General features: G+C 46.1%; 1 protein-coding gene across 12 annotated transcripts in view; it reads right to left on the reverse strand.

Annotated features, from left to right (window-relative positions):
* Window positions 1–27,276, reverse strand: part of CACNA1C (calcium voltage-gated channel subunit alpha1 C) — a 662,038-nt gene that overhangs the window by 591,380 nt on the left and 43,382 nt on the right. For all 12 annotated transcript variants that reach the window (XM_047065565.1, XM_047065566.1, XM_047065559.1 and 9 more), the window contains exons 2-3: window positions 12,157–12,487; window positions 7,450–7,555 (exon numbers count right to left, since the gene is read on the reverse strand). In XM_047065565.1, coding sequence (XP_046921521.1) covers window positions 7,450–7,555; window positions 12,157–12,487 — 437 coding nt within the window. The remainder of the gene's footprint in view (window positions 1–7,449; window positions 7,556–12,156; window positions 12,488–27,276) is intronic.

A 27,276-nucleotide genomic window follows, 5' to 3' on the forward strand; every position in this document is an offset into this window, starting at 1 on the left:
ATGGAGGGGATGGCTTTCAGCCTCTGGTTTTGAGTTCTAAAGGACAACACCCATTTGCTGTGCCAAGGCATTGTTCTAAGCACTTCTCATACATTAACTCATTTAACCCTCGCGGCCAGCCTATGACGCCAACTCTCATCATTGTCCCAACTTTACAGCAGGAAGTGAGGAAATCTGACATTCCAACCTTTTTCCTAATGTGGTTCAAGTACCTCTCACAAACCCATCCCCCTGAGCTCACTCTAGTCTGCAATGGAGATGGCAAGCCCAGCCCCAAAACAACTCCTTTTCTGGCCTCTCCGCCTCCGCAGAGAGCCTGGCTCTTGCTCCAGAAAGTACACAGCACTGTTCTTTGCACAAGGTCAAATGCCAAATATATTCTCTTAATATTTCAACCCAAGCCAAATCTTTGTGGACTTCAGGGTTTGAGAGAACTGGGAGTTTTCCACACACAATGAGTTCACCCCACTCGCTGAGGTTATTCAACAGACACCCTACAATACACCTACTGGGTAACGGCTATTGGTGGAACAGGTTTACAGCTGCTATATTATAAATGATGTACTGCATAGCAGGTGGCATTGCCAGTAACAAGACTGTGAATAACACAGAGAGAAATGTCGTGTCATGGGCCAGTTCGGTTTCATTATCCTTTACTAACATGAGGAAAAGATAACAAAGATGATGGATTTGGGTGCAAAAGTATATGTTAGGTGGAGCATAAAACAGACTTTTCTTTAAATAATGAGAGAAAGAGCCAAAAAAAATTCTATACCGGAATACTTTTCATCTCTCGGAAGGAGAAGAAAGCAAAGTGCTAGAAAAATAAGTGGGGGTTATATTAAGGAGACAGGAGAAAGGAGAGGATGACGGAGGATGTATGGAAGGGAAAACCATAAGCGCAGATGTGAGTCTGCCAGGGTGTGTGAAAGGAAGACTCTGCTAATTCTGTGACAGCACCAGCGTGCTTCGTTAAACAGTCTGTTCTTGAACCCAACAGAGTGGGAAACCTCTCAGCAGCCAACGTGTCCCAGAGAGGGCTGTCAGGACGGCGAGCTTCAGGAGGGTCCACCCTATGATGACAAGCTCAGAGGCCAGTCCCCAGTCCCCCACACCAGGTCACAGAGGAGGGGGGATGACCGTGGACAAGACTCTGGGGCCCACTCCAGACATGGAATGGGAGTCTCTGGGGCAGGGCCTAGGAGTCTGCATGCTAACCAGTTCTCCATAGGATCCTCACCCACCGAGGTCCGAAAACCACTGCTGTTGCCATCATCCCTCCTTTGCTTTTCTCAGAGCAGGACTCTGAAATAGCAGCTCCTTATTTAAAATATAGGACCACACCATGAAAGTACTGGGGGAATTCTCGAGCTTCATCTTAGGGGAACCTACGTGATTGAGGGACCATGTTCTGGCACGACACTGAAGCTCAATAAACAGTCATTATGCACCTACTATCTCAGGGCCTGGGGGAGACTACAGATGCCAGCCTACGTCCTCTCCTCTTATGCTGGGCCTTGAGCTCAGCTTCCCCCGCAAAGCAGGCCAGTCCTCCTGGGATTCCTGGACTGCCAGAAAGACAAGCCTGAGCCAGCAACCAGTCTCTCTTCTATGTTTGTAAACTTTCTGACCTTTGCTTCTAAAACTCTACTCTCTCTGGTTTCCCTCCTACCTCACAGGCTGAATCTTTGTCATACCCTCTGGGGCTCCCCTCCCTCTGTCCACCTCAGCCTGGGAGTCCAGGGTCCAGCCTGAAATGCTCCAAATCACGCCCGTGGCTTCTCCTACCATCTATGCCCTCACTCCTCCCTCTTCAGCCCCAACTGCCTCCTGAGCCTCTAACCAGTATCTACTGCCTATTGGACATCTCCATGTGCGTGTTCCATGAGCTTCTCACTTAACAAAGCTCAGACTGCATCCCTCAGTCCCTTCCCCTTAAATGTGAAGTCCTCCTGGCTAAAGGCACATCACCATCCCAGGACTCTGCTCTCTGCTTCATCTACAATATCCAATTGGTCACAAGTCTGGGGAGGCTTACCTCCTAAATCGACCACCCTCCTTTCTATCCCTATTGTCACTATCATCTGGACTTCTGCAGTTTCTTTTTTTCTTTACAAATAGTGAAGTCTCTATCCAAGCCATTTTCCTTACACTTTCTCAAAAAGAAAAAAAGAAAGCACACTTTCTCAAAAAGACTCCCAGACCCAGTCCTCTGCTGCTCTTAAAATCTTCAGGATCTTCCCATCACCTGCAGTTAAGTTCAACTGCTGGCATGGGCCAGGAAGACCCCCCTCTCCTGGCTCTTCTCATTCACTTGAAACTCTAGTTATAAAGGGCACAGCCACAGGGCCTTTGCACATGTGTACACCTCAGCCTGAAATGCCTCTTTGGGTGCTCACTTTGGCAGCACATAAACTGCCTCTTTTGGCCTGGAAATCACCTCTTATTGGGAGAGGCAACTCAAATATGCCCTCCCATGTGAAGCCTTCCCTCTTCTCTTCCCAATAGCAAAACAAATCATTGCTTCCTCCCTGACACTTTGAGCCCCTATAAGACCTTTCACGATTTGCAAACATCTGTACATGTTTATCTTTCCTGTCTGCCTCTTGAAATATCCCAAACACTGTGCCTGGCTCTGGGCATGGATGTTTGTCAAATGACTGAAGGAGCATAAGATGGACCCATAGAAGGAGGTTCTGGAGGTAGAATACAAGGCAAAAGGCTATTGCAATAGTCTAGGCAAAAGGCCACAATGGCCCAGGCTGGAATGCTGACAATGGCATGAGGGTAACAACACCACCACTGCCCAGCATAGAGCCCTCACTATGGCACTCTTCTAAGAACCTTACCCGTCTTGTCTCATTAATACTCACAGCAATTCACAAGGTAGATACTGTGATTATGCTCTTCCCACTTTACAGACAAAGAAACAAAGTCACAGGAAGTTTACACAAATGACTTCGAAAATAGAAAGGAAGCTAAATTGGAGATATTGTCAATAGAAATTCCATTTCTGGAAGTCTGCTCAGATGAACACAGTGAGGGGAAGAAGGCGTTCAGGATGACTCCGTGTGACATCAAGGTCAGTCCGTAGAGCCAGTGACCAGGCTAAGAGCAAAGGTCAGGAGCAACATTCCTGCATGGTTTCTTTTGTTTTCTTTTTTGAGACCGGTTGTGTGATGAGAGCGAGGATAAATCCTATCTGGACTTGTTTGTCTGAAGTGTCTGCAAGACATCCTGGCACATGTCACTGTGTGCCAAGACCATACTGGGCATTTCATGATCACCGTCGGCCTTATTCTTCCCCACAACCCCGCGAGGGAGCATTACTTGCATTTTACAGGCTAGGGAACTGAGGTTCAGAAAGACTAAAATAAACAACTCCACATTAAGATCCAGATTAAGATACAAAGTGGTAAGGCCAAGACATGAACCCATATCAGGCCAACTCAAAGTTTACTCCATCCAAAAAGCCAGTAGCTCCCAAATCTGACTGATCATTAGCTCCCCAACCCTGCCCATGAGGGATTTTCCAAATGCATATTCCCAGACCATGCCCCAGAACTACTCAATCTGAATCAGATCTACCAAAGCACTGGAATCTTTCAGTTTAAGCTCTCCAGGTGTTTGTACTAATCAAGCCAGTTTCAGGAATCACTGCACTGGTCTATGGGCCTCTCTAATGTAGGAAATCCTAGCCCGGGCTTTAGAAAAGAGCTGAGAGCTGGGTACATAAGTCTAGGAACAGCATAAAACAGCTAGACAGGGAACATGAAATTGTGGAAGTAGCTGGGCTCACCAAAGGGAGAGCACAAAAAGAGGAAATAAGACAGGCCAGAACACAGTCCGGTAAAAGTCCCCATAGAAGACAAGAAGCTAGAAGCAGGAAAAAAAAAGTAAGGGGACTTGATAGTAACTATGTCCCAAAGCCAAGGGACAAAAGAGTTTTGCAAAGGGGCACCTCACAACATAAGATGCTGTGGAGAGAAAGGGGAAGAAGAGGGCCCAAATCACAACACTCATATGCATTATATCCAGGGAGCAGAATAATAGCCTGGTCTACAAGCCAGTGTGGGTTTGGCTTGGTTGTTTGTTTTAGGGGTTTTCTAATACCCCTTGGCCGTCGTGCACTCCTCCCATTAAGTTGATGGCCTGCACTCTCCCAGGGAAGGTATGACACAGTGGAATGCAGGGAACAGGAGTCATACCATGGCTTCAGAGTTCAAAGAGTATAGGTCAGGGCACTGAGAACCATATAGAAGACTACAGGAGGCATCTGCTGGGCAACCTTGCCCCAAACAAAGACCCCAAGATGGCAAACCTGGAAGTATCAGCAAGGAAACAAAAATAAGTGAGGCCCTGGGGTGTGTCCTTGAAAAGGCCTTGAAATCTTCACTGTGTCCCCATTCCTGCAGCCCCAGCACGGCCACAAGAGATCCAGAGCTACAGATCAAGAGACCCCATGCTGGAGAATAAGGGACCACACCACCTGCAGGGATCAAAGACCAAGGCCCTTCCAAGAGGGACAAGGCCTCTTCAATGGTGTGGACTGACCACACAAGAGCAGTGTGTCCCCTTGGTTCCATAATGCAGTGGCCCTAAGCTACAACTACAGGGAAGGGGCTGAGAGCACTTACAGGAATGAGCTCTATGCCACAGGCCAAATGGAGTCACAAATCAGACAGGATGTTCAGTTATAGGAAAGCAAAAACAAGTTGCATTTCTTTCCCTCCTGAGTTTGCCAACTGAGATCCATATCTTTTACTTTCCAGAGATAGAGATGGGAGACAGAGAGCATGGAGCTGAAGAAAGAGCAAAAGCAAACTGGCAGAAGTGGCAAATGCAGGCTCTTGCTAAAAAAAAATTAAAATTAAAAAATTATATATATATGCACACACACATAACACATACATATATATAAGTTCAGGAATGGAGCAGAATTAGAGAAGTGTGTGCATGTGTATGTGTCTATGTGTTTATGTGTCTATGTATGTATATGTGCATGTATGTTTTTGTGTGTATCTGTGGGTATATGTCTATGTGTATGTCTACTGTGTGCATCTGTGTGTATGTCTGTGTGTGTGTACATCTGTGTGTATGTCTACATGTCTGTGTAATATACCTGCACATATGTCTGTGTCTGTGTATACATCTGTGTGTATGTCTGTGTGTGTCTATGTATGTATATGTCTCTGTATGTGTGTCTGTGTCCATGTGCGTGTCTGTGTCTATCTGTGCACGTCTCTGTGTGTTTGTGTGTGTATCTATGTGTCTATCTGTGTGTGTTTGTATTTGGGATAAAGGAAATGCTAGCATGCTTCCCTCATTTGGTAAGTCACTGCCCAAGCCATGGCTTGAAAGAGGTGGGAATTGATCTAGCACGTAGAAGCCCCTTTTCAACTCTTCACACTTTGCTCTGCAACCCCCCCCCAAACTCCTAGTGTAATGTCACTGACAAATTTCACTGGCTGTCCCCATCACCCCTTTCCCTCCACCTATCTAACCTCCCCTTCATTTGCAAGGTATAAAAGAGCAACAAGCAGCTGATGTTGGGAGGCATTGAAAGGCCTGGGTTTCCATGCTGGTATTATTCTTTTTTATAAAAACAGCTTTATTGAGGTATAATTTACATACCATAAAAATCACCCATTGTTAAATATATGACTCAATGATTTTTAGTACAGTTATACAGCTGTGCAACCATACTACCATCCCACTTTAGAACACCTCCATCACTCTGTGGTGTGGTGTGATTTTAAAACTCCACTGTCCCTCCAGCAGTCTCCGCACTCGGCGACCTCCACCCCAGCTCCAGGGTAAGTCCAACACAACCCCTCCCCTCATTGTCCTGCCAGCCCCTCTGTTCCCATGCAGCCAGCCCAGGCTTCCCTCTCAGTGCTGCTAATCCCCCCAGGGAGCTCGGACAGGAGGGGCCGGGGCATAAAATAAACACAAACTCTCTAGCCACTTTCCCCACTGCTTTTGCCTAGAGTACACCCAAAGCTTCACTGGCTTCAGAATAAGACACAGATTCTTTTTTTTTTTTTCTTAAGTTGCAGATTAAGTGCTAAGCTGCAGGGGTTTTGGGTGGGCTGTGGTGGGGGGATGGAGGTGGACACAGAGACAAGTATAACTGATGGAAGATGCTCCAGCTTTTCCAAGGGCCGTTTGGGAGACACTCCTGCTTGTATTTATTCTGACACAGTAAAGATTTCTTGCCTGTTAAGAGACAAGGTCACGCCTCAGAAGGCCGCATGGACTGCTAATGCTCTGCCTGCCTGCTGACTCTGGCCATGTCATCACTCGGAGCTCACTGGCCAGCTAGGGAACCTGTCCCCAACACGTAGCCCAAGCCAAGCCACAAGACGCAGCAGCCCGGCTCACACCATAACATCTTACCCAATATGGAGCTGGGGCCAATCGTCAGAACTGGGGAAAACAGGGGAGAAGTTTCAAATGTGCATCAGATCTATTTGCTGAAGGGGCCAAAGAAAATGTCAAAGGTTAAAAAGCAAAAGAATTACACCCATGATACCATCAGCAGCCAGCAACAACAGAAAGGAGAATTCTGTAACCCTCCTGCTTCTTTTCAAAACGATCTCATCAGACAGCCCAATCTCGCTAATTAGAGGAAGGTGCTGATGAGGGGAAAAGATGCACTTGGTGGGAATCACAGGAAAAGTTATGGTGTCTCTGTGGGGGGAGGGGGAGAGAGGCAGGATCTTCCTACCGCCTGCAGCAGAGGCATCCTGGAGTGCCCTGATTTTGCCAACTGCATTCCAGAACTCTTTTCCTCCCATGCCCAGACAGAGCAAAGGCCTCTGTAATGACTTCACGCTCAGCCAAAAGTAAACACACTCTGCGCTTTTTCCATGGACAAATTCTAACCCCAAATTGCCAGCACTGGCCTCCCAACAATCCAAATGGAAAGCCGCCTTTCCCAAGAAAATAAAACCCTTTCAACTAAATAATACATCTTGGCTGCAAAAGGAAACTTTCCTAAAAGCTTCCTAGAAATTACTTCTCGTGCAGTGATACTACAGATCACCTGGGCAAACCCTACCAATGGGACACAGTCACTTAAAATAAGTAACAAATGATCCAAGATGAAAGCTTGCGCCTGCAAACACCTGCACGTGCAACTTATGCAGCACATTTTGTAGCCCTCAACACACACACATACACACACACACACACACACACACACACACACACACAGCACACATCTCACCACCACCTAATTGGAATATTTTTTCTGAAAACAGGCTGTGATAAGACAGGTGCTGATTTGAATAGACAGCAATAGCACTTGAGATCTGAGCGCAGCAGCACTTTTGCGCATGTCAAACACACATGTCACTTCTCCCCACATTCCACCTTGAATCCATGTGATCCAAGCTCAGTCCTGCACCGAGGGAGAAAAGCAGAGACTTGGGATGGTGGACTTACCAGGTTGGAATTGGTGGCATTGGAGTCATCTTCTGGAAAGGGAATATAGATCGCTAAGGCCACACAATTGGCAAAAATAGTCAGTAAAATAATTATTTCAAATGGTCTGAGGAAGGGAGTTAAGGAAGTCAAGGCCACAGAAGGCATAAGTGAAACAAACATACACATATATATTTTAAAATGAATCAAAGATTCATAAGAATTTTGTTTGAACAATACATTCCAAGCCCCTTGTATTCTGAGAAGAAACATATGCCTTTTAAAGTGCTTCTAATGGGTCCCCGCCAAAATTTTTCCTAATATGTCAAAAGCAGTGGAGGCCAGTCGCGTGCCAGAGTAAACACACATTTCTAAAAACTTTTTTCTTCTTCTTTTATTTATTTAGATTGCACTGGACTTCATTTTCCCTCATGTGTGCTCAGGGGTACTTTTACAGAGCAGTGCCTGCTCCAGTTGGGACAGGCTGTCCCCTAGACACCTCTTTTCCCGTGGCTTCCACGCTGCCACCCAGGGACTCAAGCTATGGAGAGGTGAAATAGTAGATTTAAGGCAGACTTGACTTCAAGATTTTTCATTGAAATTTGGAGATTCAGATCTTTTAATCCGAAGTTTAGAGTGTTTTTTCCCCTTTCTACTTTATCTTCTGACACCTTCCACAGAACCTGAAGATGGCTGGCGGCTCTGGACCCTCAAGAGCACAGCAGCATGTATACTGTGCATTTAGGGCAGGAGAGCCATCTTTGCTCCAAGACACAGCTCCACATGGAATACCTTACCTCTCTTTAGTCTGTGGAGGCCTTGCTTTCAGTGGGCAAGGCTGACATCTAGATCTTCATGACTTTTCCGTTGGCGTGTGCTGGGATCTAGAGGGACAAGCTGGTTCACTCACCAATGGCAGTGCACTTGGTGAAGTTCTTGTACCAGATTTCTTTATCAAAATTCCAGAAAAAAATGACCTAATATGATAAGGGTCCTTCTACCCTGCACCCACAAATGAAGGCCAGAAAGGGGAAACTTCAGAGGAAGGCCAGTTTATGCTCTTCCAGCCCCATCTCCCCCCACCCCCATAACACTGCCAGGTTTCCAGGCTTGCCCATGGGACCTAACAGGAAGAGGAAGGGAAAGAGGATGGGAATCCTGGAAGAAGGGACCAACTTCCTCTCCCAGGGAAACCTGTACTCACAAAGTTAATAAATCAAAGCAGGGAGAAAGACCTTAGAGATTATCTAGTCCAAACCTCTGAGGCCCAGAAGACCTGAGAAACTTTCTGAAGACTTCACAGCAGGTACTTCCCAGTCAGGACTAGAACCCAGATTCCCTGACTACAGAGTCCAGGGTTCATTCTCCTACCTTGAATGGCCTCTGACCTGTGTTAACAGGGCAATTCTGGGCCTGGAAGGCATCTTAGTCAAGGCTTTAGCTGCTGTGCTAGTTATTGATCCCCCTCAGCCCTATGGGCATAGCTGAGGGTCCATTTACCCAGCATACCTCATGAAGGCTGCCATTTTCTACGTGTGCCTTGATATCCACAAGATGGTAGGCAGCAGACCTGCCTAACCTCCCAGACTGACAGGTACAGAAAGTAAAACAACCTCTCCCAGATTCCAAGCTGACAAATAGCAGAGCCAGGTCCAGAAACAGACCTACTGACTATCTTTTCCAATATGTGCTGCCCCTTGAGTTGGCCAAGGAACTAGTGATAACAGTGGTGATGCCAAAGATGACAGTGATGGCAACAGGAAGGACAGTAGCTAACATCTGAGAGCATACTCTGTGCCAGGCTCTTTTCTAACTGCTCCATACAAACACCCTGAGTGATTGAGTATAAAATTGTCATCCCTATTTCCAAATGAGGACAGTGGGGCACAGAAAGGTGAGATGTTAACTTGCCCAACATCACATAGCCTGTGGCAGAATGGGATTCAAACATAGGAAGTCTGGTTCCAAAGTCTGAGTTTGTAAGGACTACTCTATGCTGATATATCCTAAAGTTACCCTAAAGCATTTTTAGGGAGTTAGCACTTTATTCCTCCTATCACAAAACCTCTTCCCTTCTAGCCCTTTCCCCATCTGCTTAGGAAAGTGACATTCGACCTAGGGGCTGCTCAGTTTCATTCCCATCATCTGGTCCCTTGTGCTCCTCCCACCAGGGTGATAGCACATCAGTTCAGCTAAGCCAGACCTCATGCATCCAATCCTCAAATGTCAACTTGTTCCTTCCACCAAAGTGGGTGATGGCTAAGCTTGGGGTGTCTCTTACACTATCAGTTCTACATCCTCTGCCAATCCAGGCTATCCATCCATCATCTTATGCTAAAAGTCCCTGCTACTTCTAGAGAAGATAATGTGTAAAGAAACCAATCAGGCAGATAAGAAAAGCCATCAGCTGCAGAGTGGAGGAGAACCCAGGTTGAGACCTGGAGGCGTACTATATCACCCTGTGGCAGCCAGACCAGTTTTAAAACTGTCTTCCCTTCTTAATGACAGCATCAGATTCCACTCTTTCAAGGAACACTGACTAGCTAATACACCAGACCATCTCTTTACCTGTCCAGTTACCCTTCCAAGGCAATCTAAGAATGCTACCCAACTAGCACTGCTGAGGCTGGGCCCACTTCCTTTCCTGCAGTGAGGAGGGCACAGTCACCCAGGTGGTGTGGCTGCAGCACCCCTCTGCCCAGCGTGGGGGTGCAGCGAGGTGGCTGGGTCCACAGGTGGCACACCAGGTAACTGCCTTGTTAACACTGCTGCTGACCCAGTCAAGGGTCTTTTCATGAATCCCAGACTCAGGCCTCGTGGGGCTTTCTGACCAGTTTCCATGGACAACACATCAGACATTTTCATTACAAAGCCTCCATTCTCCCACACTTCCCCGCCATGCCCTGTGTACTGCTATCTCCTCTCTTCCCTTTCTCCCAGGCTACTATGGCACCTGGCACTTCATTCTGCACTCAGTGCTCCTTGTCAGGGAGCTGTCCATCCCAGGAGAGGAAGAACAGACTTGAAGTTAACTACTACTCACTGAATACATCCCCTGACATAGCTTTTCTGAAAATGCTTCCACATGCACGGACTCTGCAGCCCTTGTTAATTCTCTGGTTATTCCCTATTAAAGATGAGAAAAGTGGACCCATGACCACTCAAGAACACAGGAGGCATGGCCATGATGGGAGTGGTTCAGGCTCCAGATCCAGGTGCCACTGTGTCCCAGTGGGCTGGATGGTGTTCCCCTGAACATCTACCCTGGTACCTATCCTCTATACTATGGGTGCATGGGGAATGGGAAATGTATGGATCTGGGACTTGGGGAACCTCAATTTGAAACCCAGCTCTGTCCATTGCAGGCTATGTGATCTGACCAAGTTCTTCAGCTTCTCCAGGCCTCAATGCCCTCCCCTTTGGGGGAGCCTGACCTGCACGGCCCCCACCTTTCCCACTCTGTGGTTCTGACTGAGCAGTTATGACAGCAGCATACGGAGGTTGTGCAGAGCCGAGCCTCTCACCCAGTCATCTGGGAACTGGAAGCATGCTTGGCCACTCAGGACAGACGGCCAGCTTGCACTGCATTCTCATAAAGTTATTTTTGAGTGGAGGGGCTCAAACATTTATAGAACTGACATTTATTGCTAAACAGAAGCTCTTCTCTCCGGAGCCATCTTCTTTTGCCTTTCAACCACTACCCAAGACTTTTAAATCCTTCTATGGAAAGTCATGAATAACACCAAACACTCCCATCCTGAGCCCCGGAAGACATGGTAGCCCTGCCTGCATGAACTCTTATTATGGAAATGCCCAAAACTAAGTGCCAGAGGTCTAGTCCTGTCTGTCACTGACCATATGACCAGATGGAGTTCAATGTCATCACTGGGGAAAGTCAGAGGTGGCCCTACTGATCTTGAAGCTCCTATCAATCTCCACCAACCCACAATTCCCAGGACATTAAGGGGCCTATAATTCCACAGTGAGAGTCTGGCCCTTCAAAGTCATTTTCTCTGAAGGACCCACTCACTGGGCTCTATACATACAAAGTGGATCTGTGTTGAAACCTCCAGGCCAGCGTTCTCCACTTTGGCTATACATCAGAATGATGTGGAGAGTTTTAGAATTATGCCTGAGTGGGGCTCAGGCACCCGTATTTTGTTACAACATTCCAGGTGATGCTAATGTGCAGCCAAGTTTGAGAACCACTGTTCCTAAGCCTTGAACCAAGAACCAGGGTCACTGACCACTGAAGTTGAAGTTAACTACTACTCTTGCACCTCTTGGGCTCTTTCACACTAGAGAGAGGGGAGGTCATCAAACTACGCCAGTGCCATAACAAGGGAGGTAAAGAAGGCTATGGAGTAGCAGCATGTAACCACTATTAACCCAACACACCTGGAAAGGCTCAGCTGGGTGAGATGATATTTCATAACCTCTTAGGATCATTTTCTCAAATGTTGCTTATCATATGAAAAAATATATGAAAAAGATACCCTGCTTGTTATTCCAGCAGATTCCTGGGCCCTGTCCCCAGACATCCTGATTCATCAAGTCTAGGGCAGGGCCTAAAATTCTGCATTCAAACAGCGCCCCAGTGATGAAGAAGCAGTAGGTCTGAGAGCCACTTTGTAGGCTCAGCTCAGCCAACACAGCTCACTACCTGGTGGCATTTGTGGGGCTGGCCCCGCCAGGGCTCCCAGGGGCCCCCTGCCCAACCCAGAGCACAAAGGATATTTCCATTCGACGATGCTGATGCACGCCCTCCTGATGGGGTTCTTCAGAGTCAGGCAGAGCAGGGCACGGGGCGGGCGTGTGGCAGTCGTGCTGCCCTGCTTCTTGGGTTTCCCATATTGCTGCCGCTTCCGCTGTGTGGAGCTGATGGTGGAGATGGTTGCATTGCCAGCGCTGCCCATCAGCTTAGCCTGCCGGGCCGCGTCGATGGCTGCCTGCCAGGACAAGGCTGCCCCGGGCGTTGGGATGTGCTCAGGGGCGAGACCCGCAGCCGCATTGGCATTCATGTTGGCGTGAGCTGCACGCGGGCTCCCATAGTTGGAACCTGCAGGAGGAGAGGACAGAGGATGGCAGTTACTAGGGAGAAAACAGGAGAGCTAGGAAAAGGAACCCAGACTTGCGATTTTTTAAAAAATCTTATTTCAAATGATTGCAAGAAACTGGGAGATGACACATGAAAACATTAATGTGTGATGCTGAGAAAAAGATTCAGGAAAACTATTCTGGTTGCAATTCAACTGTGTGACCCTGGACATGTCACTCCTCCTCTCTAGTTTCACTGATTCATTTTAGGCGACAAGACATAAGATGTATGCATTACAGCATGCATGTATGGTACGTGTATGCACCCAGGAGCACCGAGCAAGGGAGAAAAGGAGGACACAGAAAACAGTACATGTGCAAGATATGTCTATTAAAACACATATTTATAAGAACACATGCAAATAAAGGATATTCATAAATATAACAGAATGGTTGTTTAAGGAAAGTTAGGAGTAAAAAAGGAAAGTAGGATATGGGGATACAAAGGAAGAATGGATGAATGAGTGAATGAATGAGAGTCATTGCATGAAGCAATGATGGCAAACGTACAATGAATTGAAGAGTGTAATTCACTCAGGTCTCTGCCCAAGTTCCAAAAATAAAAATAGTATAATAAAAGAAAGGCACTGGACCAAAGTAAGATTATATCCTGGTACCTTAAACCTATCTAGGCAATGAGTGTTGGTTGGATACGAGGGGGTAGGGGCCTGTAGTGGTTTTAAATTATGTCAGCAAGTCTTTGACATCCCTCCCATTAAGAAAGAGGACCTATGTCCTTTCCTTCTGAAATGGGATTTGTCTCGGGTGACTGTTTTGACCAATAAAGTACAGCAGAATGACAGTACATCACTTCTAAAACTAGGTCCAAAATATGCAGTGTAAGCCCTGTGGCTTCCGTGTGGTGAGGAAGCCCAAACTAGCTTACATGGAGAGACCACATGCAAAGAGAGAGACTCCCAGCCAGCCCCCAGATGCTCCAGTCACCATCTGACTGCAACCCCATGAGAGAACCAAGAAATTCCTGACCCACAGAAACTGTGGGAGACAGCAAGGTGTTTGCTGCTATCAGCCACTTTGTTTTGGGGTGATTCATTATATAGCATTTGATATCTGGGAAACGGAGCTCTGTATGACAAGGATTGACAGGGTGGGGTAGAGGGACACTGTCAGGAAGGAAACCTGGGTAGAAACCAGTGAAATCCAGAACACAGGCATCTGCACTTCTCTGATTTAAAGGCACCTAGAGCCTTCGAGACTGCCCCCAAGACACAATGCATACTTTCTGGGCACTCTTCAGTCTGATCAGCTGGATTCCTCACCCTAGAATCCTACAAGGTTCACCCAGGATCAGCTCAGCCTGGGCCCAGACCTGAATGCCCCAGGACAGATGCGTGACCTGGAGACTTGTCACCTGGTTGGGTGCCACAGGATCAAGAGTAGCAGCAGAGAATGGGGTGGCAGTGTGGGGCAGTGAGCCTGGCACCTGGATGCCACATCAGTTGCCATCAGCGACTGTGGCTGGAGCAAGCAAACCAGTTGCATATGCATGTCACCTCCAAACCTCCTCACAATGACCCTCTTCTCTGTTCAGTATACACAAGGCTCTTCCAGGGAAACTGCTGGGCCCAAAACAAACTGCCTTGTGGAGCCCCTTCCCTCTCCTCGCCACAACTCACTAGTATTCAGATGAACACTTAGCACCTCTCCCTACTCTTATCTTGGATTCAGCCTTCTGTGTTTGACCCTCAATATAACTTTTGTTCCCACTGTGACCTGCTATCTAGACCCTATCACCACCACCACCAGCCCTGTCTCCCCACAGGGGATAAGCAATGACCCATTTCAGCCAGACAGAATGCAGACATACTCTGTCCTAGAGACAGACTCTAGCAACCTCATCGGTCTCCTGCATCTAGCCATGTCTGACATTAGCCTTACCCTGAGCCTTCGGGTTATATTACTTAAGTAACTCAGTGCTAACTCAAATTGAGTTTCTATCCTTTGCAACCAAAAAAGACCTGACCAATATGCCTGCTCAATACAACAAAGCTTGTACCTGTCTGGGCTGTCATTTCTGCTAAATTCCAAAATCTATGTCCTTTCCATCATCACACCAGTGACAGACAGTAAATAAGTTTTCACTCTTATGCCAACTGATTGACTTGACTGCCCAAAAGGTTGTACCTAAAGGATTCAGAGTCTTCTCTGACTACAAAGAAAAGTATATTGTGATAGATTAGTGATGTCTGCCATGGGCACAAAGGGTAGGAAATGGTATCACAGATGCCACAAATTTACCACCCCTGTTATGATACCAAGATGAGCACATCAGTTCTTCTTTAGTACCAGCTGGTCTACAGCCTTCTTGTCCCGACAGTTGCCTCCTGCACTATTGCCATCTGGTCGCTGTAGCATTAGAGCCCCACCCCCAGTCCCCAGGGCCTAGAAAATTGCCTCTTTGCTATACTCAATTCATGGCTATATTCTCAACATGACACTGACTCCTGCCTCCCCATATATTCCATTCACCTTCCTCTTTTCCTCTGCTCCAGCTGCTCTGGGCAGCTGCTGCACCCCCAGGGGTAAAGTATTTTAACTGGAATGTCAGGATCATGGAGAACCCAATACTTCCTATGAGAAGTCTTCTCTCTCTCTCACGTACCTTGCCATTGCCCTCCCTACACTCACTGTGTGGATCATAGGCATAAAGCAAGGAAGGCCCCCAATAAGGCTGGGCCTTCACTTTCTTATAATACCCCAGAGGAAAAAACTAGAAGAGAGGATTTGAATTAATAAGGGCACCCGAAGCATGAGAGCTGGAAGCATTCGTATCTCCATTTAACACATAAGAAAACAAAGGAGCGTGTGACTCATTAAAGGTCACAAAGTGAGACAATGAGAGATTTCAGCAGCATGCACAGCACTCATAGTTAACTGCTAGACTATACTCCGCCTCCTCAGAATTCACACATGTACCCCACAGGCATATACACGTGTGTGCCCACCACCATGGCCACGAGCAGAGCACACATCTCCTACTGGGTTTGTGGGCCTTGATGGTGAAGGGGCTGCATTTCTTTTTTGTTTGTTTTTAATGTTAGTTAATTAGTTTGTTTATTTTGAAAGAGAGAAATAGAGAGTGAGCAGGGGAGGGGCAGAGAGAGAGGAAGACAGAATCCCAAGCAGGCTCCACACTGTCAGCACGGAGCCCGATGCAAGGTCAAATGCACGAACCATGAGATCATGACCTGAGCCAAAATCAAGAGTCGGGCACTCAACCAACTGAGCCACCCAGAGGACCCGAAGGGGCTGCATTTCTGACCTAAGAACATCCCTTATGTTTGGTATGATCTTCACAGGAAGGATTCCACTACATGATTAGCCCCTTCAGTAACCCTTGGGGTGCCTCTGGGATGAATGAAAGGGGAAGGTGTCCCTTTTTCTATCAACTGTGTTGGAATGACCAGTCAACAGTGGCCTGATCTCATTTCTTACTGGGTTCACCAGGGTTGGAATTCTAATGTTATCCATTCCATCTGTGGTATATAATTTTTCCTTACTAGACTCTCTGCTTGGCATTGACAACACTTAATGGACTCTATTTTAGTTCCTCGACTAACTTCTCCTCCCTCACATGCATAAAAGCAGCCATGTCTCCACCACTGTCAGCCTCTCTAGACTCCAATTCTCTTCTCACAAGCCCTCAGCACCTCACACCTTCCCGCAGATCACTGTCTTCAAACTCTAATCTTCATACTGTCTCCTAAGCACTGTCTTAATCCTCCTCTCTCCTACCACTTGCCAGTTCAAAAAGCCAAGCAATCCTGGGAAGAAGGCAGGAAGCACCAGCATGAGAACACATCCATTGCCTCAGAAAGGCTGTGGGGTTGGGGGGGGGGGGCGGGGAGGGTTACGTCCTATGCACCCTGAGCTGTTGACATTGAGAGCAAGATGACTGTGGCTCCACAGAGCCAATACATGGTTTTGAAAGCCGTGTCCTGGCAAGCTGACTTCTGAGCCACCCTGCACCATGGGTCACCTTATTTATATTCCCAGAGCACAAGGACCTCTCTGGAGCACACCATCTGGAGAAAGCACATACAAATAAGTCCATAGGGAAAAATGGAATGTCAACCTCTCCCTAGCCAAAGAACAAAACAACAACAACAAAAAAAAAAAAAAAAAAAAAAACCAGCCTTCATTATTTTGGTCCTGGAAGCTCTGAGCATTGTTACAGCCATGTGACATGACTAAGGCACTGCCACAGTAAACACAGAGCCACGCACAGGTGAGACAGGTAAGGCCCCACAGGGCTAGTCTCCACAAGGGCTGTGCTCCAAGGCCCAGCCTAGCCTCCTCTCCTCTAAGCAATTTTCCCCCATCCACTGGGATGATTCCCTCCCCAGGCCCAAGGCTCTATTAGCATCTCCAGGTCCCACTCAATAAGGGGGCACAACTATCCAAGAATACCAGGAATGGAAAATCACCATCTTAGGCTCCACATTTTTGAACCCAGAGCAGTGCCATGGAGGAAGGGCAAGCAGCATTGTGTCCCTGATGGCTTTTGTTAGCACGAAATAACCACCCAATGCAAAGAGACCAATTTTCAAATTATAAAGCTGATTCAAAGCTCTGTCTCCTGGCTGCCAGCTGAAAAGATGCCACCGTTTAAGTCTGCTCTGGCTCCTGCCTTACTATTTGTACTGATGTGCTCATCCCTGAATGAGCCCCAGAGCAGATCAGGCCACATACAAACAGGTGGGTGCCCACAACAGCCACCTGCCCCTCACATATAAGAAAATGATTCCCATTTGTCAAATGGCCCAGATCCCCTGGGATCTGTAGCTCCCTCCTCTGCACACAGAGCTGCTGCTTCTCCAAGGGACTAGAACCAGGGCAAGACCCCTGCACAGACTGGTCAGCCATATGTCATTCTGCTCTGCAAGGTTCAAGTAAAGATAAAAAAAAAAGTCAGGAGGCAGTGGCTTATGCTTCCTTGGTACCCCCATGAGTGAGGCATGGAGCTGGGGACCTGGAAGGTGCTCAGGAATGAAAAAGTTGATTTTTTTTTTCCTTTAATCAATCTCCATCCAAGCACCTGATCCCAGGCCTTACTGCAAAAGATGCTTAATATCTATTTGCTAACAACTACACTATGATGAGGTCATGATACAGATGAAGGCAGATAACAGGTAAGCATTAGAAATTGCTGGAATCAGCCCACCTACGCCCTAAAGCATGGGCTTATTCAGGCTCTCCCACTTACTTCTTGGATGTGATTATAGGGGAGATTTCTGAAGGAAGAGTTTGTGAGCAATGACTTCCATCTCCCACGCCACCCCCCTCGTCCAGACCTCCATCCATCTCTTGCCCAGAATGCTGCAGTAGCCCCCTGACATTTCTCTCTCCTTTCCTGCCTGTCCCCAATCCAAGTTCCATGCAGCAGCCAGAGTGACCTTTTAAAAATATACATCATAAATCAGGTTCCTGTCATTCTTCTACATAAATCTCTTCAAAATCTGGACTCTTTGCCATGACTTATGAAGCCCACATAGGCTGGCCCTGGCCACTTCTCTCATCTCATTCCCCTCTCAGCCTGGTCCAATGCAGTCCTGACATACTGGCCTCATTTCACTCCTCACAAACACTCGCTTCTTACATGCCACAGTACCTTTGCACATACTTAGAACATTATTCCCTCTGCTCTTGGCTTGGTAATTCCTTCTCACGCTTCAGGTTTGGGCTTAAATAATTCCTTCTCAAAGCCCCCAACCCCAATTCTCCAATGTAAATAAGTAGCACTCCCCATCCCCCTGCCTCCATACACCTTTGAACAAAGATGACCAAACCCCTGGCACCATAAAGAGATTCCCAGTTAGCCATGTGTGTGGAAAAAAGTACAGTGCTGCAGATGTGCTTTGACAGCATGACCTCCTTCTTAGCACGAGCACCTTCATCCATGCACCAAGGAGGTCACCACTAATGACCAGACTCTAAACACACAACTACAACCCAGATTGATTTATGGAGAGCAAGAAGTAGCAGTTGACACTTGGCAGAGAGAGAACTGGAAATGCATTTCCTCCTAAAGGCCTAACCATCCTCTCATTTAGCAATCTCTACTGTGCAAAGGAAATGCTTTCTCTCAGGCCAGGGTGTCACCCGAGATCTTCGCAGAAGCCCATTTAGCTCTTGCTGTCTGTCATCTCACTGTAGTGACCAGGGGCCAACATTCTCTTTAAGAGTGTAGCAGCCAACCTGAAACAGAAACCGTGCTTTCTCTGCCCATTAAAGGCCAAATAACTAGAAAGCAGGAGGCCATTAATCTTCTCTAGCTAGAACATTACAGAGATAGCTAGGAAACTCAAAAGGGAAGATACTGTCTCCTGGTCTTAGAAGATACCCGATGACCTGTCCATCTTAAGCCCAGGGGTGCTCAGGCAAAGAAGGGTCAGCTCTGGCTCAGCCCCATTCAGCAGATGGGGTAGACTGGTGGATTGACTAAACTCAGCAGCTCTTGCAACCTCCCTGTACTTGTGCCTTCCTGTCCTGTAGAGGCAAAAGAGCTAACAACTATAATTTCCAATATCCCCTGTAGCTGGACTTCCTGATGTGACTATGGGGTTTGGCCAACTCAAGAAGTGAACTGAAACTAAGTCTGTTGGGAAGAGCATCTATTTCACTGCTATAGGGCCGGAAAGGCTATGGCAATGGTTTTTTGATACCTGGAACATGGATAAGGTGGTGTGATCCTGGAGCCAGCTCTTGGCACAATGGCTTCCAGATTCCTCATGTCCCTAATTATACCAGAGCCCCAGTCCTTTTGGTGAGCCAGTTCTGCAGTGTCGTCCTGGGAGTCATTCCTAGAGGCCCGACCTACAGCCTGCTCTCCTAACCCTTCCAATTAAATTCCCTTAAATTCCTGTATTAAGTATGTTTCCTCTGAAAATGGCTACAGCAGTGTCTGTTGTAGGTCTGACCCCTGGCTGAGACATACAGTCTACAGTCTCGCTGTCTAATAGAACATCTACAATGATGAAAATGTTCTGTTAACTCTGAGATGTTCAATATGGTAGCCGCCAGTCATTGCTGACTATTAAGCACTTGAAATGTAGCAAGTGCAACTACAGAACTACACTTTAAATTTTATTTAATTTCAATTAGTTTACATTTAAATAGCCACACATGGCTAGTGGCTACCATATTGGACAGCACAGGTCTATATTAAAAGGAAGTCATAATGGAAAGAGTAAAATTTGTGAAGAAACTTTTTTAAAAAGCAATCAAGAACTGATTCAGATGCTGATAGGTGGGTGGATTTTCTGATCAGGAAATAATCACCCTATGCAAAAAGACATGTTTTCAAAGCCTAAGACAGTCTGAGACCCAACAAACAACATTAAAAACAAAAAGTCATTCTTCAGTGGCTAACACTCTTGTCAAGTGAATGAAAAACTAATTATCCCAATGGGCAGATGGGGAAACTGACATTCACCACCCCCCCCCCCCCCCGCCAACCTAAGTAGGTCCTAAGAGAGCTCCAGGACATCCCAGCTGAAGTAGAAACATCTCCTCAGACCGAGCACCCAAAGGATCTTCTAAGTGTGTCACAGCTGCTACCTGTATCTCTCACCTGAGCCATTTCCACACTATTTTCAATAGCATTCTCTTACACTCTTTCCTCACCCTTCTACAAACACAGTTCATGAGAGATGGGGATGCTCAGAACAGGCCCACCATCACAGTAGTCAAACCTGCTCCAAAACAAAGACAGGGACCCAAGGACATCTGTGGCCATCTCCTCGCCTAATTCAATCAGATACTGCCTTAAATAAAAGCATCACTTGCCTATTCTACATCCCACTCCTCTCTAATGACCAGGGAAAAGGCAAAGAACCTGGAGCATTTCAGGAGCCCAAGACAACTGGAAGAGTGGTAAAGCTACCACACCTTCCAGTGATCCAGCAAACTAAACCTTTTCTTGGTTCTTCAGAGGGCAGCTAGTCAAAAGGAGAGAAAGACAGGAAAAGGAATTCTAGGACCGACTCCCATGGAAGCAAACTAGCCTCCATCCACAGAGGAGGTCTGCCAACATTACCTCGGCTAGAGGACATTAATCATAAAGCCATTTCCCTAGCATTACTCAAGGTCATACTGACATCAGAGAGCAGGCGAAGAAAAACAGCAGAAAACAACTGACAGATACACACCCTAAACCACACTCTCCAACCAAAGACAATAAATTGTGATAGTAATAAAACATTTCTTCCACTTTTTTCCAAGCAGGGAGAGGAGGGAAATCTCAACCTCTTGCTATTTGAACTAAGGCACCTATCACCACCTGGTGATGGCAAACCTAAATTACAGGACCTAGTTGAGGTTCAGTTCAAATTTATCAAGTCAGCCATTTCAGCTTTTTCAGAGTAGCAAATGCAGAGTACAATGCAAAGTAGCCATTGTAGTGAAAAAACTAGATCCGGCCCTGAGTGAGGTCAGATACCAGCTAGAAAGCCAGAAAAACTTTCCCTCTGTTTGTAGACGTCTGGGGACAGCTGGCCACAACAATGAAAAGACCAAACACTGGCTCACGGTCTCCTTGGCTACAGCTAATGAATGGCTGAGAGTGGTTACACTCTTATATGGGTGTTCTGCTTGTATTCTTCCAGGAATTCATAAGCTCCTTAAGCACAGGAACCAGCTTTGTGGCCTCAGAAACCCTGGCAGGGTGGTTGTCACCTACTAGGTCCTCAAAACACATCTCCTGCATGGGAGTTCTTTTGCAAAATTTTTATTTCTATGTGGAAGTTTACAGAGATGATGTTATTCGATTGTTTTAGATTAGCATGTCATATGTGTGTTTATTCATGTGTTTATTTCATATATTAGGTGGACATTTATTTCTTATCCCCCATCAGAAGGGAAGCCCCAAGAGACAGGCACCTTTGTCTGTTTTGTTCACTACTGTGTTCCCCAGAGTCCAGAACAGCCTGGAGCATGGTGTGCATTCCGTCAAAATGTGTTGAATGAAAGAGGGAATATCTCAAAGTGTAATTGTCCCATGACAGTTTCTTCCCATGACATTTTTAATTACTTCAACTTCTGGCCCCAATTTATAGAGGGTTTTGCTGCTTTGGCCCCATTTGATTGGGAGGAAAACAGAGACACAGAGTGACTACACCTCTCCCAGTCACCAGAACTACAACAGATGAGGCAGTGCTATCTTGAGAGGACACTTGTTAGTGTACTCAGTGGCCTTGACCTCCTTCCTTCTCACCACCTGGGAGGATGGGGTGACAGGAAGACTCACTTGGCTGATACTCGTCTGCCCACGTACTTCACCCACTGAACTGGTCAAGGCACCTTTAGAAACCAGCAGTAATTCCTCTGACTCCATCCATGCCTATGAATGCCCAGCCACACTGCCACAGTGAATGGCATATGGTCCCTGCAACAGGGGCATGGCCTTGCTGAGGCTCAGAACTCATAGACTCAGACACTCCATGGGAGGTTCTGTTCTGCGGGAGAGGTCTCAGTATGTCTGGAGCCTCTTCAGCCCTGAGGGGAGCAGAGGAAGCTGAACTCCAGAACCCTACCCATGCCTCTTTCACTTCACCAGCAGGAAGCATGGGCTGATCAACCCTGTAGGGAAAGCAACACAGCACTCCTAATGAGAGTCTTTAAGGAATTCAATCATTTGACTACCATTCTCAGAAGCTGTCCTAAAGGACTAATCAGAGACTCCAGCAAAACAACGTATCCGGGTATTCACCACAGTGTAAATTATACCAACATCAAATTGAAAATCACCTATAAGCCCAACACAGGGGGACTGGTTACATAAATTGATCCCACATCCACATGATACAATTTTAGAAGCCATAAAAATTATGTTTTGAAAAATAATATAGAAAAAACTTCCATGATATTAAGCAACAGAAACAGTGCCCAAAAATGTATGGGCCCAATTTTTTAAAAAGACTTTTTTTCATAGAAGAAAGACTAGAAGAAAACACATAGAAATATTCCTAGAGGTTCAACTATAATTTTTTTAATGTTTATTTATTTTTGAGAGAGACAGAGAGGCAGAGCATGAGCAGGGGAGAGAGAGAGGGAGACACAGAATCTGAAGCAGACTCCAGGCTCTGAGCTGTCAGCACAGAGCTGGACGCGGGGCTCGAACTCACGAACCATGAGATCATGACCTGAGCCAAAGTCGGATGCTTAACTGACTGAGCCACCCAGGCGCCCCTCAGCTATAATTTTTTTAAAAGTCACCTTTCTAGATCATGAGCATGACAAAAATGATTTAAGATCTCTATTGTTTTTACTAAACTTGAAAGGAATATACACTTATTATTGAAAAATAGAAAAAGTCCAACAATTTAAAAATGTATATCTTAGAAACTCCCCTACTTATGTGTCTATCTAGATTTTGTCCTGTAAATAGTTAGAATAAAGATTTACAAAAATGAAAGGAAGCATGGAAGGGAGGGAGGGAGGGAGGGAGGGAGGGAGGGAGGGAGGGAGGGAGGAAGGAAGGAAGGAAGGAAGGAAGGAAGGAAGGGAGAGAAAGAAAGAAAGAAATACTACTAGTGGTTATCTCTAGGTGGCCACATTTATTTGCAGAGAGGCAGTTCAGCCTAGAACTCAGGGCCATAGACTTAGAAACCAGGCAGACCTGATGCACATTCTAGCTCTGCTAGTCACTAGCTGTGTGGCAGGAACAATTGCCTTACCTCTCTGTAGCTGAGATTCCTTCTTTGTAAAATGGAAATGATAATACTGCCTATCACACAGCATTGTTATGATAATCAAATGAGTTAATAAATATAAAACTCTCAGAATAGTGCTGAGAGTAAGAACCTTGTAAGTACTAGCTCTTTTTGAAGTTATTATATTTTCCAAATTTGGTATAGTAAATAATTCTTTGGTAATCAGAAAGAAAAAAGTTATGGTTTCAGCTTCATTATTTAAGTATACTTCCAAAATTACTATAGCCAAACCAGTATCAGATTGTGGTCCAGCTGTCGACATACCCAATCTGGGTGGTGGGGCGCAGGGTTAGGGGAGGCTGTGCACACAGACCCCACCTGGCAAACCGGCCGCCCACCTTCCTAGCCTGCCTGAAGCCTCTTCCTCCCAGTCCCCAGCACTGCAGGAAAATACAAGCCTCTGCTTGCAGCTGCACAGGAACAAGAAGTCCCATGAAAACTGAGCACGCACCTCTGTGCAGCCCTCTGCTGCCTCAAACCTAAGCTCTGGGACAAAGGATAATTACACCCTGTGTCTTCAGCTACAGCTCTCCATGAACAAAAGTATCTAGGTTCGGGGCAAAGTAAAATGGTTGACTTAAAAATTAGCCAAGATACATATATAGGCAAGATGCTATCTTTTTTCTTATCTTGATTTGTAACAACAATTCCATTAAATATCAACTCGGCTCCATGAGATATGAACAGGTATGTGTACACACAGAGAAAGACACCAGGACCCAGAGCCGGGACACCAGTGTTCAGGCCCCAGGTCTGAGGGGTGCCATCCATATCAGCACAAACTCTTCAAAGAAGCTGGAACAGAGTCAGACCCTGGAGGCAGGGAGTGGCTTTCCTCCATCTGGAGCACAACCCCATAGCATTGAACCAGGCCCCTGACCCTGTGGCTGTCTCTCCCACCCCCAGCCACACTGCCCAGTACCAAGTGATGCACCCTTCTCAGTTTACCCATCGGTAAAATAGAGATAATAATACATTACTCATGGGACAATCATAAAGACTAAATGAGATTAAGTCTATGAATGTATTACCCACATATAAAGATACTTAATAAGAATCATTCCACAGATGCCCACATGCAAAGCCTCAGGGCACCAAAAAAGAATACCTCATTTCCAATGAAGTAAAACATTAAAGCTGTTTTATAAAAAATATATATATACATTTCCCCAAAAGCACACCCCCTCCATGTTAAGCAACCACCTCTCAAAAACTGCTATATTTCACACACAAATTAATAATATCAATTCGTGGAAAAGTGAATCCATCCAGAGACTTCCAAACACAGGAATCCAAAGATCCTTGAAAACAGTGCTCCGTTTTCCTAGGATCCTCTATTAGTGAGAGGCTCTGAAATTCTTCTTCCATTACCCCGTGGGATTGCACTGTGGTGGGGAGGGGGTCACTGCACATATTTACACACGAAAAACATAATACACCCATACATGACCCATTTGTCCTCCTCCTGATGTCTCTAATTCTCATTAAGGTGGGACAAAAGAAACACATTAGTGTATTCCTCTACACTCATAGGCTATTTAATAACGATGCTTTGTATAAAGTATAATGCTTCTTTCACTTAGAAAAGTCAAAGCCATTTATCTCATTAATCCCCACAAAACCTTTGCCAGACAGCAGGCAGACAAGATGGTGGAAGGCAACAAAAAAATAAGCAAGTCCCCCTGAGCCTGTTGTTCCTTGGTTAATATTAAGCTTCAAAAGATATGAAGCCATCTTGACTCCTTCCTGAGTTTGGTGAGAGAAGAACCAGACCAGAAGTCAAGAGAGCTGAATTCCAGTCTCAGTTTCATCACCCATTTGTCCTGTGCACTCAGACAAACCGCTTTCCTTCTTTGGCTCTCAATTTCCTCCTCTTTAGAAGGAGAAGGCTCAGCCAAACACCATAAGAGGTCAGGATCCTAGCTCAGACACTCAGGCATAGAAATCTTTGGTCAGGGCATCTCATAGCCCCCATTTCTCCTCCCTAAGCAGTCTAACTCCTACAGAGTTTCTCAGCGCTTGGATCTCCTCCCCACAGACCTCAAAGATACAGGCTGAGAAAGTCAGCCTGACTTTCTCAGCTCCCTGTGTTCACTGGCTGGGCTCCCGGCCAGAGAGGGCCTGAAAGAGGTATGCTTGGCTATCCTAAGAAGCTGCCTCCAATCTGTCTGTGCACACAGGGCAAGGTCAACCTAAAGGGCTACTCAGCTAGGAAGAGCAACAGAGAGAATATGACCCTCCAGCCCTCGTTTCTTTCCTGGTTTACTATTCCAGGGTTTCCCCAAGACACCTGGTGGTTCAACATGGTTTACATTGAAGTCCTCAAAGCCAGAGAGAGCCCTTCACCCCCATTAAGATAGCATGATCAAAAAAATGAGAAGGGACGCCTGGGTGGCTCAGCCGATTGAGCACCCCAGTCCTGATTTCAGCTCAGGTCATAATCTCATGATTTGTGGGATAGAGCCCTGCATTGGGCTCCACACTGACAGCATGGAGCCTGCTTGGGATTCTCTCTCCCTCTCTCTCTGGCCTTCCCCCACTTCTCAAAAATAAATAAACATTTAAAAAAATTTTTTTAATTAGAAAATAATAAATGTTGACAAAGACATGGAGAAAGTATGACCCTTGGGTACTGCTGGCTGGAAATGTAAAATGGTACCACAGCTATGGAAAACAGCATGGAGGTTCCTCAAAAAATCAAACACAGAATTACCACACGATCCAGCAATTCCACTTCTGAGTATATACCCAAAAGAACTGAAAGCAGGGACTCGAGCAGATGCTGTATGCCAATGTTCACAGTAGCGTTATTCGCAACAGCCAAAAGTTGGAAACAGCTCAGGTGTCCATCAACAGATGAATGGCTAAACAAAATGTGATTTATACATTTAATGGACTATTATTCAGTCTTAAAAAGGAAAGAAATTCTGACACATGCTACAAAATGGATGAACTTTGAAAACATTATGTTAAGTGAAATAAGCCCGTCATAAAATAAATACTGTATGATTCCACTTCTATGAGGTCCCTAGAGGAGTCTTATCCATAAAGACAGAAAGTGGATTGGTGGTTGCCAGGGCCTGGGGGGGGTAGAAGGGCAAGGGGAGTTAGTGTTTAATGGGTACAGAGTTTCATCAGGAAGATGACAAAGCTCTGGAGAAGGATGGTGGTGACAATAGCACAGTGATGTGAATGTACTTAATGTCACTAAATTATGTACTAAAAAAACATTAAGATGGTAAACTTTATATAAGTTTTACATAACATAAAGATATTAAAATTTTAATTTAATTTTTTATAAAAACCAGAGAGGGAGGAGTGTTGGACCTGAAGCACTTAAAGGACATTCCAAGAGGAATGAGATCTAGGAGGTGGGGGGCTGCCTTCTCAGGAACAGAGCGCTGGAAGGCAAAGGCATCTGTAATGTATGCTACTTGAGCCATCCTCAGGAAGGGCTGGGTAGGGTGCATGCACACTAGAGGGAGGTGTGCAGCAGGACGAGTCTCTACCCCTACACATGCGCCTCCCCACATAGGCTTCCACTTGGGCCCTCAGCACATGACATAGGCCCAGAAAAGGATGCAAAGAGTTTTGTCATAAATTGTTCCCAGTTATCAAATAAATCACACATGCACATACACAAACATGCCTTCACAACTGAGTGAAACCAGACTCACGTCCAAATACCTCTATAGTGTTCTCAAGCTCCACTGAATATCAGGCGTCAGATCTTTGGCTGGGAAAGATGGGTAACCAGAACATTAGATCAATCCCTGGATTTCCATGGTTTCAGTCTTGTCCAAAAACTTTGCTCTGGGCACCTGGAGTATCTCCAGAGCAGGCTGTGACTTTTTCATCTCTGTAGCTCTGATGCCTAGCCCAGTGCCTGACACACATCAGGTACAAAAAGAAGTGTTTGCTGAAGGAATATGATTTCTACTTAGCATCTGATAGTTTTACGTGAGGGGACAAATGACGTCATTCCCACTGCTAATGATGAAACCAAGGCAGAGAGAAA

This window comes from Lynx rufus, unplaced genomic scaffold (assembly GCF_022079265.1).
Source record: "Lynx rufus isolate CCGP_SWC_20201006 ecotype Redwood Valley unplaced genomic scaffold, mLynRuf1.p SCAF_7, whole genome shotgun sequence".
Lineage (NCBI taxonomy): Eukaryota > Metazoa > Chordata > Mammalia > Carnivora > Felidae > Lynx > Lynx rufus.